The following is an 18245-nucleotide window of genomic DNA, read 5'->3' as shown; positions in this document are numbered from 1 at the left end:
CTCCTGCCCCAGTGAAAAACGCAGGGAACAAATAGGTCTGGAGAAATCAAGGAAATAAGTCCTAGTCCTGATTTATCCTGGCAGTAAAGTGTTGACCACAGATGAGTCCAAAGAGGTAACTGGACATAATGACCAGATTATGAGTCAAAGCCCAAATGGTGTGTTAAATGCAGGGGACAGTTCTGGCGCTGAATGAAGTTTCATGGATTTGGACAAAGGCTGCTCTGTTGATCTTTGTTTTTATTCTGGGGAAGGACCCATGGCTCCACCAGCGAGTTCAGTGTGCTTCAGTGGCCAGCTGAACTTTGCCCATTGGTTGGTTATAGGAGTGCTGTCAGTGAGTCTTTTCCTGGTCAGTGGGGAAGGGATACCTGGAGCTTGATATTTTTATAGGTCTCTCCAGGAGTTTGATGTTGTGAGGGTCTTTGATAAGTGCCATTGGGGCTACACCACTCGGTGGGGCATTGATGTTCAACTGGAGCTCAACACATGGCTTTGTGTTATACTGAAGCTGGTGTGATACAAGGCTGTTGGCAAAGGAAGCAGCCACGGCCTCCTGGAGGTCTCTGCTGGACTCTCACTGCTCCTGGTGTAGTGGGTCTAGTTGGTTTCTGGCCACAGGATAAATGTGCAACTCAGCTGACTCTGTGGAAAGCAAATGGCTAACTAATGTAACCATAAGTTAGTTTTTTGTCCCATCAGGTTTACTGAGTCATGAAATCACATGTCGTGATTTCTAAATCTGACCTTGGGGAGGGTGGGAACGTGTAGGCAGAAGCAGGTTTGTGTCCCATCAGGTTAGAGCCTGACATTGGGTCAGAATAGACAAGTTGGGAAGCCACATCCTCCAACACAGATGCTGCTGTTGTGCCTTGGTGATTTCTGAAGAACAGATTTTCAGCATAGCCAGATTTAGGCTGTCTGATCTCAGTAATTGCTTTCTCATCTTAAAAAATAAGACTGCAAAGAATTAATGGAGAATCCATAACTGTAGTTCTTGAGTTAATATTCATAGTTATTGTGCTCTTTATTCAGAGACATTCTCTCTTCCTCAAGGAAGCATCATGTGTTTGACCATTTCTACACATATGGGGCTGCTATTTGCAGTCCAGCTGTCCCTGCAAGTATCATCAGCTCCAGTAGAGGATAGGTGCAGGGCTGAAATTAGTTTTAAAGTTGTTGGAGTTATTTATTTTATCCCGTACAGACCTCAGATCCGCAAATGTAACAGGTGTTTTTAGTTCCAAAATACACATGAATCTTCCAATTGTCAGTACAATATGCTGCCATGTTGTGCGTTCCTTTGTGCTTTTATTTCTTGTGTTGGACTATGATAAGACACAATTAGATTAGCTGGGAGAAACGTCTTCAGTGAATCTGGCTTGGTTCCTTTGCAATGTTTCCAGTTCCACATGTTACAGAAGGGCGCATGCAGGAGATTACAGTCACATGAAAAAAAGGAAAGTAATTACAAGAAATTGAAGAGAATCCAGTAGTGATATTGAGCTTATAAGAGCAATAACTTTTGTTAAAAAGTGAGAAGGAAGCATGATATTGGCAGGGTGTTAGGGCAGAAACTGTACACGCAATACTTTGCTTTAGAATGAGGTCAGCCAGCAAGGATGGTGTCTTGTTTACCTTCAATAGCCTATTGTTCTGGCCCAACAGCAGTTTAAAAAAGAGGTCAGGAATGAAGGATTACTCTTGTAACACTTTGAAATATTAATAAATACTCATGTTCATAACTGCAGAGCATAAGCTGGTGTGGCAGTACCCGCAACTTGTTTATGGAGCCTCTCTGCCCTTGCTATTGGCATGATATGCCCTCAGTCCACCTCCTCTTTTGCAAGAATATCCTTAGATGCTCTGCTCCTCCAATGAGCACAGTCCCATCTTCTGCTGCTCCTTACAGAAATCTGTGAGACCCTTTATTGGATCATACTAAGTGAAAACAGTAACACTTGCTTTTCTGTCTTTTACAGGTTCTTCAGCTGGGATCTGATATTCTTCCTCAGTACAAGCAAGAAGCTCCAAAGACCCCACCACACATTATATTACACTATTGTGCTTTTAAGACCACTTGGGACTGGGTCATCTTAATTCTAACCTTCTACACAGCAATTATGGTTCCATATAATGTCTCCTTCAAGACAAAACAGAACAACATTGCCTGGCTTGTGCTGGACAGTGTCGTGGACGTTATTTTTCTGGTTGACATTGTTTTGAACTTTCACACGACCTTTGTTGGTCCTGGTGGAGAGGTTATATCTGATCCCAAACTCATAAGGATGAACTACCTGAAAACATGGTTTGTGATTGATCTTCTGTCCTGTTTACCATATGACATCATCAATGCCTTTGAGAATGTGGATGAGGTAAGTGATTGTAGTTTGCCTCAGAAGGATTATTAATTAGGAATTAATTCAGGAGCGTGTTCCCAGGCATATGGCAGCAACAAAAGGCAGCTGAAGCTCTGTGCAAATGTGCAGGGATGGGCTTAAACTGTGGGGCTTGATCTGCACGGCATTCCCATGCTGGAGAAGAGGTGTCTTTCAATTTCACTACCATGTGGGGAAGTGTACATGAACAGAGGTGGGGTTTAGATCACTTGCTCATCATCCAAAAGCATTGCTGCCTGTCCATATGAGCATGGGCTGGACCAGTTGGGATGTCCTCCCTTTTCAGATCATACTCAGTGATTGCCTTTAAGGAATCCTAACCCACTGCAGGGCAGACTGATCAGACTAATATGGCTTGATGTAAATACTCAGAACTGTATCTGCTCTGGCTGAAACTGGTGGCAAAAGTACCACTGACTTATACGGAAGTAGAGAATGCCTCTGAATAAGCATTTTAAAAATCCTGCCCTAGGATTACTTTTTGAACAGCATGTTTGAAATTACGCTGTAATTTTTTTGTGTGCGCATGACGTCTTTTTAAATGTCTGATTGAGAGGGAGATTCATCTCCATTTTTTTAAACAGTTCTTGAGCTATTGCTGGAATTTTAGAAACTGTTTGAAGAGAGAAAACATAAATATCTTAAACAGACATTGAATTAAAGGTTTTTAAGTGCTAAATGTATTAACATTTACAAAATTGAGCTTGCAGCCTGAGATAATAGAGAAAACAAGCAATAACTGTGACAAATAATGCATGCATTAAGTCAGGGTAGAGAAAATTCATTATTAAAATGCAACTGTAATGGCATTAGGGCTTGTTTTAATTTTTCTCTAGAGCCTTTTATCTTTGGGGCCATAAACAGATGAAAAAAACTCTGTTCATTTAAAAAAAAAATTATCATTTTTTTTTCTTAGAACACCATTGAATGTTGTGGTTTGGTTGTTGGTTTTGTTTTGATTTTTAAGTTCTCAAGTTCTGTAGTTATATATCCTCACTATATAAAATCTAGATTCTTCTTTTTCAGTGCCGACTTCGGTGCAGATTTTGTAGAGCTCCTTTAAAATTCCATCCCTGTCTCTGTGCTGAGTACCATCTTTTGACATTGTTCCATTTTATTTATAGCAAATATGACAGAAGCGATAATACTTGCAGCTTAAATTCAAGATCATATGAGGGCTGCCCGTCTGGAAGCAGGTTGCACAGTCAGGCTGTGTAAGGAGGTGGTATTATCAAGGTTGTAAATATAATACAGCTTTTTAAAAGAACCAATTTCAGACTCAGAGGAATCTGATTTTTATAAAATTGCATCTCTAGTGTTATCTCCAGATTTTCGTGCTTAGTATGTAAATCAAACAGAAAATTCCTCTGCCCAAGCAGTACAGATTTAAATGGTGAGCTTGACCTCGTTCTCTAACATATATATGGGAAATAAACCATCTGTGGTAGTTGTGACAGTGAAGAGAATCATTGACATAGTGCATTACAATTGAAGCACACTTAACGTGGCAAACTTTAAGCAAAATGTAATAACAGTGAATCATGAGCTCCAGTGATCCTGGAGCTGCTATCATTTGCCTTCCAATAAATCAACTTCTTTTCAGTAAGGGAATCAATAGTAACATTTCCTCCTCATGAAATGGTGTGTTACGGCCCGGGAGCCTCCAGCAGGCATTGGAGTGTAGCTGCTTATGTACTTGATTTCAAACCCCTGCCACTTCAGTTTTCCCTAGTGCCTGAAAAGAACTAAAGTGATTTTGAAAACAGGTATGTAAACAGTCAGACATTTATTTTAACTGGTACTTTTTTTTCTGGGATTGAACTTTTTGACCCACTAGCAGCAGTGTGCTCAAATTCTGTTCATAGGTAAAGAATAAGTAAATCAATAAGCTTAATTTGGACTAAATGTTCTGATTCATTAAAAGTTATTAAAAAAATTAAAATTAATTAATTAAAATATTTATCCTCAGGAGGTGAATGTTTACTCCTTATGGCAAGTAGGAGAGAGAAGAGTTCATTTAGTTCTTGATTCTACTAGGTTTTAGCTCTTTATCTTGGCCCTGAGTGTTGGATGAGAGCATTTGACTTCAGCATTAAAGTTGGTGATTGTGGCATTTCAGAAAAAGCTAACAGAAAATCAGAGCTTAGTAGTAAAGACCTTGAGGACAGGTCCTGGTAGTCTTTGAGTTCTTGGGGTGGTGGTGAAGGATGGACCCAAATCAGAATGAATAGCCCTGAAATCAGCTGCGTGAAAGATGATTTTCCAAATTTCCTGTGTCCCCCACCTCCATCCCTCCTTTTTCCACATAAAGCATCAAATGCATTTTGTTAGTTGTTAAGGGACTAGGTGAGTGGGGGACATACATTACTGCAGGTCTCTCATGCATAAAGGAGGGTATGGCCAAGGAAGTTGTAAGTTTGTGTCTCTCTGTTGTAGATGTAGGTTACTGTATGTGGTATAGGTGCTTGAAAGCCCTCATGCAGAGGCTGGTGAGTCATTGTATAAGAAGCCTTATCCACTTGTGTGCTATTTTATAATGTCAGAATTAAGGAGATGAACTGAAAGATTAAAATAAGGAGTTTGAAAAAAAGGAAATGTGAGTTTTCTTTCTAACACTTGGAGTTTGTCAAATGCAGTCAGTCATGGCCAGAGTAGGAGCAGTGTCATTTCCATCATGGACAACATTAGAACAAGTCTGGAGTCACGTGAAAAATCCCACCTAAGGCAAACATAGCTGCAAATCAAAGTTATTTTGTTATTGAGTGGTTGTAGAGCTTCATTAGAAGGCTATGATGAAAAGGATTATGACACACAAATTGAGAACTGGGGAGATGAAGATGATTTGAGGCAGAATTAGGGGTGTAGGTTTCCATGCCTGGAGTTGCAGAGCCATGCTGTTACTGTCTGCTCAGGGGGATTTGGATGTACGACAAGGAGGGGGAAAGGTGAGATAATGAGGGAGGGAGATACCTTGCACAGCGTAAAATGAGCTAAATTGATGTGATGGATGAGGAATTAAGTGGCTAAGTGGTATTGAAAGGGTAGGAAAACAAGGTAAAATAGGCTGGAGAAGAATGAGCTAAGAGAGAGGAAAGTGGAATCCTTAGTGGGATAAGTACTTTATTTGAGAAAATGGGCAGGATGATAGTTCTGGAAATCAGAAAAATGCATGATGTCTTTTCTAACTGGAAAACATTACTTGCACTGAGATACATTCTGGCTAACCCAAAGCCATACAGGAAACATTTCATCTATACAAGGGTGAGAAGGGTCACTATAAAACATTCTGAGGAATCCAGCCAAGTTTCAAAGTATGAACCAGAGTGGAGGGTGTGTGCTCAGGGTCTCTGAAATGAGGCTGAATTTTCTAAAACTTCAGATTTAGTCCAAAAGTGCTTGTCTGTCTGACTCTTCTTTTAAATTAAAAAAATATAGAAAAAAAAGTTTGGATTAATGGAGGATATGGTGTTTGGATCCAAAGATTTTGGTCCCATGAAGTTCCTTTTGTGAAGTATGTAGCAACTGGATGTTTGATTTTTGTCTTGGGGTTACCTGAGGCGATTGTAATTTTTTCCTAATTTCTAGTTTTTTCCTTGAGTATTTAGCTGTATGTAACAACTCTTTGCATTGGTGTATGCACCATCACTTCTACAAAATCATGATTCCCTACTTTTGAAGCTAGAGAACTGTATTACTTTGAGACTTAGTCTTTACATGTGTTCTTCCTACTAGAGAGAGGTAAATATCCAACCTCTGTCAGTCTGGGCTACCAAGAGGTTGTTTATAGCATTGGTAACCATCAGTTCCAGGCAAGGCTAAATTAGCAGAGTCACACTGTGCTGAAATTGTCAGCTGATGGATTTACAGTGTGCCTGAAGACATTGATCCCAGTACTTGTTCAGATATGATCAAACCATTCTACAACTCCCTTTGGGACCAAATGCATGGATTTACATCCCAGGGAAGCCAGGATGCTGTGCAGGTGCTTGGCTCTTGTCTCTGTGTGGAGCCATGGAATTAAGAGAGTACCTGGAGCTGGGAGGACTCAGGTAGAGGTGCAGTGATACAGTGCTGCTGAGGGCTGCATTTGTGCCTCTGTAAATTAGTATACAGAGTAAATATTCCCAAGACTAGCTGGATGGACAAGCTTTTGACCAAATGAAAAATGCTTCCACAAATTAAGAGTTAAATACAGCTGAAAAAGCCCCTTTTGTCAGTTGAAAAATATTGGTGTATTTTTTACTTTTTTTTTTTTTTTTTCCTGGGAGTTTTCACTGAGATTAATGAATTTCTGAGTTTGTAATGAAACAAACCTAGGAGCTTGATCTCATCTCTGCCAGAAACATGGCCCTAAAATGACATGGCACATATTTCAAAGAATGGGACCAGGTGTCAGATTGGTACACAGAGATAGATGGATAGGTGGTTTTCAGATGAGTTGTATAAAAGATCATCTTTTCTGCAAAAATTAGTTTTCATGAGCCAATGGCTGGAAGTGGAAGCAGACAAATTTAAATGACCTAAAACTCTGAAGTTCTATGTCTGTTGTTTAATAATGCAAGATTATGTGACCTAAAGACCTTTAAAATTTAGTGATCTGTGCAGGACACATTCAGGCATGGAATCCTTGTAATTATAATCTTCTTTTAATTACTATTATCAGTCTGTTTCAGCAGTGGCAGAAACTTTTTTGCACCACTGCAATTAACAGCAACTAAAATAGCAACGTCTGTAAATTGAAAGCAAATAAAAGCTGATACAACTTGTTTAGCCATGTTCATGTCTGCAGTGCTTTACTGCAGACATTCCCTTTTTGGGAGATATTTGAAGGAGGGTTTGTAGCCCAGTCTGAGTGGCATATGCAAGGTGAAGATAAATCAATGTGTTTCAAGAATGTGGCTTTGGCTCTGAGATAGTCTGTGGCTAGCTACTTTTCTTAATTCTAGGTGGCTGATGCAGAGAAAATAATTCCCAGAACTAAATCCCTGCGTCAGCCATGTGTTAAACTATGGTGAGAACTCCTAGCAATACAACGACAGATGTGCTAAGCCTGGGACCTGGCATTTTCCCCTTTGTTATGCAGTCAGAAGGCAATTAAATATGAAGACTACTGTCATCCTGCTGTACCGTGCAGAAAACCTCACTATTGTAATACAGTGGCTTGGTTACCATGTCCAAATAGAAATGTACCCACCTTAGGCATATATTATGTACATGGTCAACCATATTCACCCCTGTCACTTAATTCATGCCTATCACCTCTATTGCACTTCATTGCAGAGTTGCACCATACCTCTTCAGCTTTTATACAAGCTAAGGTTTTATTCAAATTCTGCCACTGTTTAATTACCAACTTTTTAATGCCATACAAGGTCAGAGGTATTTCTGGAGGCTCCCCCGTGGAGACACATGAATATCACCTTGATGTTAGGGGCAACTTGTGCAAGGAAGAGCCTGAGCAGGAGTCGATGCAGAGGGTGGCAGGCAGAGTTGTCCCATGAGACAGATGTGACCTGGTAGCCTTGTGCTGCGCGGCTCTGATGTGGATTATGGCATACTGAACTTTAATTATGTGTATCACTGGACTTTTCCCTTTTTTTTTTTTTTTAACATGCTGTGTATGTTACTGGGAAGCAGATGTTGAGTACAAGCCATTTAAATCTGTAGTCAGAGCCATATCAAGTGATGCAGAGTCCAGTTGGGGCAAATTGCATGTGGTGTACTTCCAAGGGAAGCCTCGAGTCCTGTGTGATCTCTTCACTCACAATAGAGGGAAAGGCTTATGAAGGAGATGAGGCAGATGAAATAATCCAGTCAGATACTCACTGAAATAGTGCTGGTGGGAGTAGCACAAATCCATATCACTGAGATTGCTGTACACAGCTGTCAGTGGAAGAGTCAATGGAGAGTCACAGGCTTAGGGACGGGCAATAGATCACAGAATCACAGAATATTAGGGGTTGGAAGGGACCTCTGGAGATCATCGAGTCCAACCCCCCTGCCAGAGCAGAACCATCTAGTCTAGGGCAGGTCACACAGGAACGCATCCAGACGGGTCTTAAAAGACTCCAAGGAAGGAGACTCCACAAGCTCCCTGGGCAGCCTGTTCCAGTGCTCTGGAACCCTGACAGTAAAGAAGTTCTTCCTCATGTTGAGGTGGAACTTCCTATGCTTCAGCTTGTGACCATTGGCCCTCGTCCTATTGCAGGGTACAAGTGAAAACAGGTTGCCCCTTTCTTCTTGACACTCAGCCCTCATATATTTATACACATTAATTAGATCCCCCCTCAGTCTTCTCTTCTCCAGACTAAGCAGACCCAGGTCTCTCAGCCTCTCCTCATAGGGCAGGCATTCCAGTCCCCCACTCATCCTTGTAGCCCTTCGCTGGACTCTCTCGAGTAGATCTCCATCCCTCTTGAAATGGGGAGCCCAGAACTGGACACAATACTCCAGGTGAGGTCTCACCAGGGCAGAGTAGAGGGAGAGCAGGACCTCCCTTGTTCTGCTGCATACACTTTTCTCAATGTGGCCCAGGATCCCATTGGCCCTCCTGGCCACAAGGGCACATTGCTGTCCCATGGACAACTTGTTGTCCACCAGGACTCCAGGGTCTGCACAAAACGTCCACCCAAGGTGACACACCTTCCCCTCCCTCCCATTTTATACTCTGTCCACCTTCCCTAAGTAAGCGAAAATTATCAAATTTTATTCTATCATCCTTTTTTTTCCCCCTCGTTGGGCACACTGATGTACTAACAAATAAATAGTGCAAGATGCCACATCCCCATTGCCTTCTATATTGAAGAAATATTTTGAAATCACCCTTCTTTCTATAACCTCAGTTATTCACTTTGTGAAATTTATTACCTTGCATAGCTGTGCCATAAACAATTCACTAGAAGTTTATTAATAAAGTTATAGCTTATTGATGTTTGTGTTAGGGTTTAAAAAACAAAACAAAACAAACCCCCCCAAAAAAACCCAAACCAAACCAAACCAAAAACAAACCAGCAAAAAAACACAACACAAAAAACCCTCCAAACTGGTAAATTTAAAGGTGCTTTCAGAGATTGCATGAGAAACCCCAAACCTACTTGCTTTCATTTTGCTGCAAGGACTCAGTTTTGTGCTCACTGCATCACTACTCCCATTGCTACCAGTGGTGCAGTGTCAAGTATTAAATGGGCTCTGCTTTTATCTGGACCCAGAACCTAGATAGCTTGTGGATGAGCAAAGCCCCTTATTCCTGGTACATTTACATAATTGAATGCATCCCTAAATTGAGTTCTTAAAGTGGTGATAAATAAGAAATGTTGCTTTTCTTTTCTCCTCCTCATTCCAGCATTTTGATTTGTAACTATGCAACTTTATTATGTTAATTGCTTACCTAAAAAAAAAAAAAATAAAAGGGTTTCTGACTCATGTTGGAAGATTTATTTTAACATTAACTCCAGTAAAGAAGCATTAAGGAGCTAACCAGGGATTTCAGAGCTAAGCTCTATTTAAGTAGCTAAGCACAAAAATTTCTTTTGGGAATGATTTGCTGGTTAAATTACAAACAGCCTGTATGTGCTCCTCGATGCCACTCCTGCACCACACAGAATAGTACCTTCTGGGCATGTGCCTGCAGGTTCACCCACTTCTGTTGGCAAGACTCACCAGTTCAGTTGTTCCCAAAATCTGTAGGCACCTGGTTTTCTTTTACATTGTGGACCATCGTGTAACCACTGCTGGGTGCAGATTGTCTAAGGTTTACAAAAATGGTGCCTTTTTCACTACTTCAGTAGCAAATGCTGAGCTATTCGTTGACTTTGAAGAAGAGGTTCATTGGGGTGGTTGTTTTTGTTGTTTTTTTTTTTTTTTTTTGTGCATGTGTGAATAATTACTTCTGATGAGGGAAAGGTAATATGAGTTTTGCCCATGCTTCTTTAAATAAAGTATTTGGACTGTGTTTCAAAATATACTAAGCATCTGATGATACACAGAGCCAGGCATAGTCCAGAAAGAGATACAAAGACATTCAGGGTATGGCTTCTCACATTCTAAGATGTATCTTCAAAATAGGTCTGAGGAGTCACTTTGCTCTAAAATGCCTATTTCTCACCATTGACTAATGACACACTAGTGTGACTAGCTCAGATACAGACCTCTCCATAGTATAGTGTAGGCTGAGATGAGGTGCATCCTCCCCTTGAGGCTGTATTTGCTTAACTTCACCCTTGCAAAGGTTAAAAACAAAAGCAGAAAAAAAAATAATGGGGGTAAAACTGGCAGGGATCTTCTGAGTTGTCACTGGCTTTAGTGGGCAAGTTCATCATATCCCACTTCCAATAAATTGGTCAAAATCTGCCTTAACCATGGTGTCTATGAATCTATCTTAATTTTCAGTCTGCACATTTGTCCCTGTGCCAACTTTCTTGGTTAAATATTTCTTTTCCTTCCCTCATGTTTAGCTCCTCGATGTGCTTAGAAAGAACAATCATCCCCCACTTCCCCTGCATAAACATGCCTATTTTCATTTCTCAGTAAACTGATCTTGTCTAGAAACCATGGTTATGAAATTTTATGAACTTTTTTTTTTTGGCCATTCCAGCTGCCTCTCTCTGCATGGAGTTAAGTCTGAATGCATCTCTTTAGGGCAGAGCAGTACATACTACTCCAGGCAGAGAATTTGTCTTTGCTTCATATCTGGAGTTTGATTTTAATTCTTGGTGGTGGAAACACTCAACTGATCCATTCTGGAACTGGATTAACCTCTTCTGTGAGTGCAACCTACTGATTGCTCTGAGTCACTGTGGGATTAACCCATATACCCAAATATTTCATTTTCTCAGTAATTTACAGCTAAAGATCTTTATAGTTGTAGAATTTATTTCTTTTTTAAAAATTGTGCTGTAATAGATGCCTTAAGACTCTGTATTGTTAAGTTTTACCACGTTTTCCTTTATTCCCACCAAGTTATTTGTTGCCCTGACAGTTTATTCCAGAAGTATGCCATCAGCAGATTTTGTGACCATACAATATTTCTGCTTACTTCACTAAGAAACCAATGAAATCACCAAGAGTTACCACTTGTAACCCTTGCTAGACTTAATTCCTTTTAAAGGTTTCCATTTTGCCACCCTTTTTACAAGTTCCTCAGTCACCTTACAATCCCAGTTGTGGTTCATGTTTTCTCTGTGTTTCCTAATAAATTCACCCTTTGTGTTACTGAAATACTGCATTTTTCTTTCTTTAGAGACTGGGGTGTGTTATCAGAGAAAGCTATTAGGAAAACTTGGCTGGATCCCAGCTAACTTAAGCTTAGCAAACCTATTGCTGCACTGATTGCATTTTGATTTATCTCCGTGTTTCTCTTTCCCTTAATATTTGTTCAGGTAATGTATCTGTTTATTTCCTTCTTGATGCATTAGCTTTTCTGGAAAACATCAATATCATCTTTGAAAACTAAAGCTAAGAATTAATTTAATTCTTAGCCTAAGCCTGCTTTATTTGTACTTCAGTGCAGCTTTATCACCTTTGTTATTCTTTTTTTCATTTATGAATATGAAGAATTTTTGGGTATTTGTTTTAATGTTCTTTACAAGGAAAAGTTTAACCTGACATTTGGTCATTCTCACTTTATCCACACTCTTTTCCCCCTCTAAGCTGTATCTTTCTGTTGATCCATTTTTTATTTCTTGTATATTGTCAGTTCTGTGTGTCTGTTTTCTTCCTTTAGGTGATTATTCATGCATTCATAACTTATGCCTACCTCTAAGTTTTCTCCCTTCTTTGGGATAGAACCTGTGGATATTTTGTACCTTTGGAGGTAAGGACATTACTGGTGTCCTCTGTTGCCAACTGTCTGACTCTCCTATCTCACAGTCCAGCTGTCTTGACTTATTATTTTCTATAGTTCAGCATACTACCATTTATAATTTGCCTTTTTGAAATCAAGAACCCCAGTCCAATTTACTTTGTGATTGTTCATTTCTTTATGAACTGATTCAATTCCTTCTTCAAGCCAATGGGGACTTCTGCAAAACCCTGTCAGAACCAAATGTAGTGTAGCATCACTTTCTATGGGGTGATTTGCTATCCAGTGAAGAAATAAGCATGCTATTGCATCTGCAGAAAATCTAAGCCTGCTGTTATTAATAGCATTTATTCTCCAAGCTCATATCGAGAAAGATAAGTCTCACATTGTGAGGCAGTGCTCCATAATATCTATCTCTATAATAACATAATACAGGTTTGGATGCTACCCAGATCCGGGCTATCCAGATTTCTAAGGATGGGTTTAATTTCTCCTCACGTAAGCTGTATAAGTGATAGGCTTCAGCTTCTTTGTATTCAGTGGGAGGGGAGACAGACAGCTCCCGGAGGTGATTCATCCCATCCCTGGCTTTCTGAGATGGATTGGGTGAATCACTCTTCTGACATGCCTCTCTCTCCACTCACCAGGGAGGAGAGCTGGACAGTTCACATGGACCGGATGATTGGCCATAAGGTTGCAGCATTATGTGAAATGAAACCCATCCCAGGAGGGTGGTGAGAGCTCCTGGTGGGGCTGTGGCTTATGCAGGTGTGCTCGAGCTCAGCTTACATGGGAGCATTTTGCTCTTGCATAGAGAGAAAGAGCTCAGCTGGGCTGCAATGCAGGGTGCTGTAATTGCTTATGTTTAGCAACTCTAAGCATATTAGCTTAAATTTATCTTAAGAAAGTCCATATGTGCTGCAGTCACACCTTTGACTGCAGTGGCAACGTGCCCTATAGCATTTCATAGAAAGGTTCCCAGCTCTGGTTCTTGGCCTCTTCATAACTTCTTCAAAACCACAGTGTGCTGAACAGCAAAACATGGTGAAAAGCTCTACAAACAGCAAAACACAGTGAAAAGCTCTACTTTTTTTTCCTCTGACCTTTTCTGAGACCATGTTTTCTGTTAAAAGATGCAGTACCAATCACCATTTTCAGTGCTGGAAGGATTTCAGTTTTAGAACACATTTAAAATGCATGTTTTGGTTTTTTTTTTTTGGTTGCTGTTACATATGTGCCCACAGCTAACAAGAAATAAATAAAAAAATAATGGAGTGAAATCTAATCGAAAAAGTGCCTAGAGGTAAAAACACATTGTTCCCTAATAGAAAAAAATGATGTCAGAATTTACCATTTCAGCATACTGGGATTTAATTTTGAGGTTTAAGCAGAATTTAGTATATTTAGATGGTAGAAACTAATGGTAGGTTTTGTTTTTTATTTTACTTTTTTTTCACATTTATGCAATAATTTCTTATTGCAGAAGAGTCTTATTAGATTAGCAAGTAACCAGCTGATGAAACCTGTTGTCTTTTACAAAGGTGCAGCTCTGCTATTCTGTTGCTCCTTAGTGTAGAACAGACTCCACTCTCTCTTTCCTGGTTTAGGAGGACATCTCTGGCACTCATGCTAATTTGAATGATTTCCTGCATTTGTTAACCTTCATTTTCCTTTGGTTCCCTTTATCCTCTTGCATGTTTGGATCTCAAACCCTCTAAAATATGACTTTGCTTCCTTTTGCCTGGCTTATCAGGGATTCATTAAGCATAAGAGAATAGAGCTGCCTGTTCTTGCTTGAGGTGCAGAGGTCTGTTCCCGTGTTGTGTATCACTTGAAGGAAACATCTTCCTCAGCCGTCTAGTCAGAGAAGTTTAGCCAGATGCAGATGCACAGATTAGACACTTCCTTCATCCGGGCAGACCGAACTTTGACAGTGTGGTAACATCTAGGATCTGAAATGGCAAGATTCAGGTAATTTTAATAGGAAGGAGTGGTCCCTCTACATTTCAGACTGAGTGCTGTCATCAGTTGTGCCTCCACAATCAAACTGAATTTCCTTTCTTCATCAAGAGAATTTGAGAACACAGACTTTGCAAGGCGCTTATGTCAATAAACGTGGGCTTTGTTTAATCATGAATAGCTAATTTAATTCCAGAGTTGAACATCTATTCCTCAGAAGTGTATTCCTGGATAAATCTGGCACTGTCTGCATCCTTTGTGATGGCTTTAACTGTGTGCTCAGTAGAAATGGTGGTACAAGGAAGGCCAGTTCAGAGCTACTGCTTGTGTCCCCTCCTGATCCAATGGCCTTAGAAGTCACTGGGAAAGTCTCCTGTGGCTCATGCTTGTAACACTTAACTTGATGATGTGTATCAGATAGGAATTTAGTCCCAAACTTGACCAAAAAGATGCCATTTTGGCGTAGGTGGTTTTTCAGTTAAAAGATTTCTACAGCTGAGATGATTAAAGGTGGGAAAGCTGAATGTCCTCATCTGATTAAGAGATCAAATACAGTAGTCAAAACCTCAAGGGGCAGGATGAATGGCTGATAATGTAATGAGATATTCTCAGTGCGAAAACACAGACCAGCACTGACAATTTGCCCAATTGAATAAATAGGGCAATACAATGACAAATACTACTCCCAGAAGGCTGGGTCTTCAGTGTCAAAATCATGTTATTTACATGATTCTAGTGCCCAGTGGCATTGCATGCTCCAGCCAAGGTTTCTAATCCCCTCTCTGTTCCTGGAGTGGTGAGGTTACTTTAGTTAGTGCAGATGCTCATCCTTTAGTAGGCTTCCAAAAAATATAATTAAACAAAATTAAAGGCAGCCACAGTTTAGAACACTGAATTTCTTAATCGCCCAAACTTAAGGCAGTTTGTCTTTCACATATTTTTTTTTTTTTCACATAAATTAGTCATTGGAACAAATACATTTCAATGTCAGCTAAAATTAAACGTTCCCTTTTGTTTTATAGATTAGAGATATGATTATGCTTAGGAAAAAAAAATAATCACAGCACAAACTTTCTCCCAGACTTTGAAATATACGCCGTATTTCTATTTTAGTTATAAAATTGCTAAAATGTAAATGTCACTTAGAGAAGGAAGATGTAATATGGGTGGATGATGGAGTGTCAATGTGTAAAAATCTCCTGATCAAGGTCTGACTCTCAGTTTTGGTTTCTACAGTAGAAAGTGCAGTGTAAGCCTTGCCACTGGGATGAACTTAAACTATTGGGTGCAAAAAGGGGACTCCCCAGTTTAGGTCCTAGGTCTCTGACTCCTTCTCTAGGCTTGGTCTTGGTTGTGAACAGTGACACTTCAGGTAAAATGGAAATAACGCTGCTTAACTAATGCAATAAAACTGGATCCTACAAAAAAACCACCCTGCTGTTTTCTCCAATTTCACAGCAAGTTGAAAGCTTTAAGAATTAGGGTTAATTCCCTGAAATACACTGAAGATTAATTTCATTAAATACACTATTAAATTACTCTGTAGTTTTCTTTTTTAATGTAGATATTGTTTCTCTAGGGTATGACCTTTGTTCAGTAGTCCATTGTCCCCTGTACATTGTGTAATTAAGATTGTAAGGGACTTCCCAGTTTATTGAACTTGGCTTTTCAGAGTGCCTCACAGACATGTATCCTAAAACAAATAAGTAGATATACATTTAGATGGAAATAAGAACGATAAACTAGATCTGTGTCGTGTGAAAATGCAAAATACAGAAATCAAAATGGGAAAATTCCACTTCCCTCAATGGTATTAGTCATCAAGAGAGCTTGAATGCAAATATAGAACTTCAATTTATTAAGGATTTGGGGACCTGAAACAAATTCCGACAGGATTTGTAAAGCATACAAGAACTTTGTTGAACAGATTACAACTAGAAATATCAGATGTATGTTACCCTCCAAACATTAGTTTTGAAAAGAAACAGAGGTGCAGGAGAGTTTAGTGTTTTTCTGGTATGGAAAACTCCAGAAACTCTGGTATTTTACTATTTGATAATATAATTAGCCAGTGTTTTGACTAGACTGATTTGATAATGATGCATAGAAAAGGGCAATTTAATCTTGGCACAGTAACTAGGAATGTTTGCCTCATTGCTTTCTATGTCTTAATTTCTACTTTAAATTAAATATCTTCAGCTTCTGAATGTTTTATATAAGAAACCTTCCTTTACCAACCTTCTGTTTTGAGCCACTAATTAATTTAATGCACAAGTTAGGTATATCATGGGATTGCAATAGATCAGGAACATATTTTTCTTCTCTTTCTGCATCTATAAACTCTATTAAAATACATTGCAAACCATTTGTCTGCTGAGGAGGACGTACACATCTCTTGTTCCCTCTCAGATGTCTCTATTAACTTTTTGATGGTCCCTGTGCTTCTATTCTGTAAATATTTGTACTTCCATTTATTTGTACTTCATTTAGCTTGTGTAAAACAAAAAACCTACTGCACAAATTATTGCTTTAGAAAAATACCTGCAGTATCTGTTGATTGGAATGGAAATTAACCCTATATGCAAAGGTTTTCTTGCTGATGCTTTATGTCTGTATTTCCCTCATTCAGAAAGGTGATGTGCCCACAGTTGTTAGCTACATGGTCAGCCAGTGAGACTGACAAATAACAAACTATGCAGAATTATATTAGCAGCCGTGAAGGGTGATATGAGTTGGAAGCTGTTGGACTAGAGGAAGTTACCCAGCTGTTCTGTGGTGGGTGAGAGGAATGATAGGCAGATTTCTCTGTGGTTACCTATTGCAATAACTTTCTAATGTTTCTTTTGAGCATCTATTGGTGCTCAGGGTTGTTAAAGTAGGTGGATGCCCATTTGGACCTGAATAGCAAACCTCTGCTTGAATTTAATAGAATACTGTTCTCCGAGAAGCTTTGGAAAGACTCCACTTGGATGGTGTAGTTCCATCTGTGACTGCTCTCCCATCACATTTGACCTTGTTGAGGTCAAAGCAGAATCTCCTCTTTACTTCAGACTGGCAAACTATCGAATCACTCCTTTTTGTAATAAACATGGCATTTCTCACTTTGGACTCCACAGAATTCTTTTGTTACTTGGAAAGACTGAGCTTGAATAAAGTAATTTATCCTCTGAATGAGAGCCCAGCTTGATTTACCCTGGTGAAGACTGAAGGGGGAGGAGGGTTTGATCTTGTATTCTGTCAACTGGGACATGAAAAAATGATATAGAAGATTTAAAGCAGATGCAGGAATTGGTTTGTACAGCCTTTCTGTGTTAATCATCTGGGTATTTCAGATTAAATAATGATTTTTATTCTTTTCTAGGGGATCAGTAGCCTCTTCAGTTCCTTAAAAGTGGTGCGTCTTCTACGACTCGGTCGAGTTGCCAGGAAGTTGGACCATTATCTGGAATATGGTGCTGCTGTACTGGTACTGTTGGTGTGTGTGTTTGGACTGGTGGCCCACTGGCTAGCATGCATATGGTACAGCATCGGGGACTACGAAGTCATAGACGAAGTCACTAACACTATCAAAACAGATAGTTGGCTCTACCAGTTGGCACTGAGCATCGGGACACCATATCGATACAACACCACTGGCTCAGGGCAGTGGGAAGGAGGACCTAGTAAAGACTCCTTGTATATATCCTCTCTCTACTTTACCATGACAAGCCTTACAACAATAGGATTTGGAAACATAGCACCAACCACTGATGGAGAGAAGATTTTTTCAGTGGCCATGATGATGGTTGGCTGTAAGTAGAATTTGATTTTACTCTCTTTAAGCAAATGGTAGTTGTGTAGCTACCATGACGGTTGCATAGCACACTTGCTGTAAGCTTTCTTGGCATCCTAAAAGATCAGAAGTACCTACAAATAATCATGAAATGAATTTGAAAGTATTGAAAACAGGGATTGAAATTGTGCAGTTGTTGTAGCTTTTGAATTGTTTGCGAGACTAAGTGTTGTTCGTATGTAAGTGTTCCCAGTGACAATTCTATATTGAGTTCAGGGCCTCTTCTTTATGCTCTCAAGGTGGCTTTGATTGTGTT

General features: G+C 39.7%; 1 protein-coding gene across 1 annotated transcript in view; it reads left to right on the top strand.

The window, feature by feature from the left end:
- The window catches only part of LOC103772244 (potassium voltage-gated channel subfamily H member 5), a 44792-nt gene extending 26800 nt beyond the window's left edge, over nt 1-17992 (top strand). Inside the window, exons 5-6 of the mRNA XM_008939571.1 lie at nt 1983-2375; nt 17519-17992. Coding sequence (XP_008937819.1) covers nt 1983-2375; nt 17519-17956 — 831 coding nt within the window. The 3' untranslated portion in view covers nt 17957-17992. The remainder of the gene's footprint in view (nt 1-1982; nt 2376-17518) is intronic.
- Nucleotides 17993-18245: the final 253 nt, after the last annotated feature.

The sequence above is a fragment of the Merops nubicus genome, unplaced genomic scaffold (assembly GCF_000691845.1).
Source record: "Merops nubicus isolate BGI_N331 unplaced genomic scaffold, ASM69184v1 scaffold9244, whole genome shotgun sequence".
Taxonomy (NCBI): Eukaryota; Metazoa; Chordata; class Aves; order Coraciiformes; family Meropidae; genus Merops; species Merops nubicus.
The sequence above is the reverse complement of the archived record's forward strand: the minus strand, read 5'-3'. Positions and strand labels throughout refer to the sequence as shown.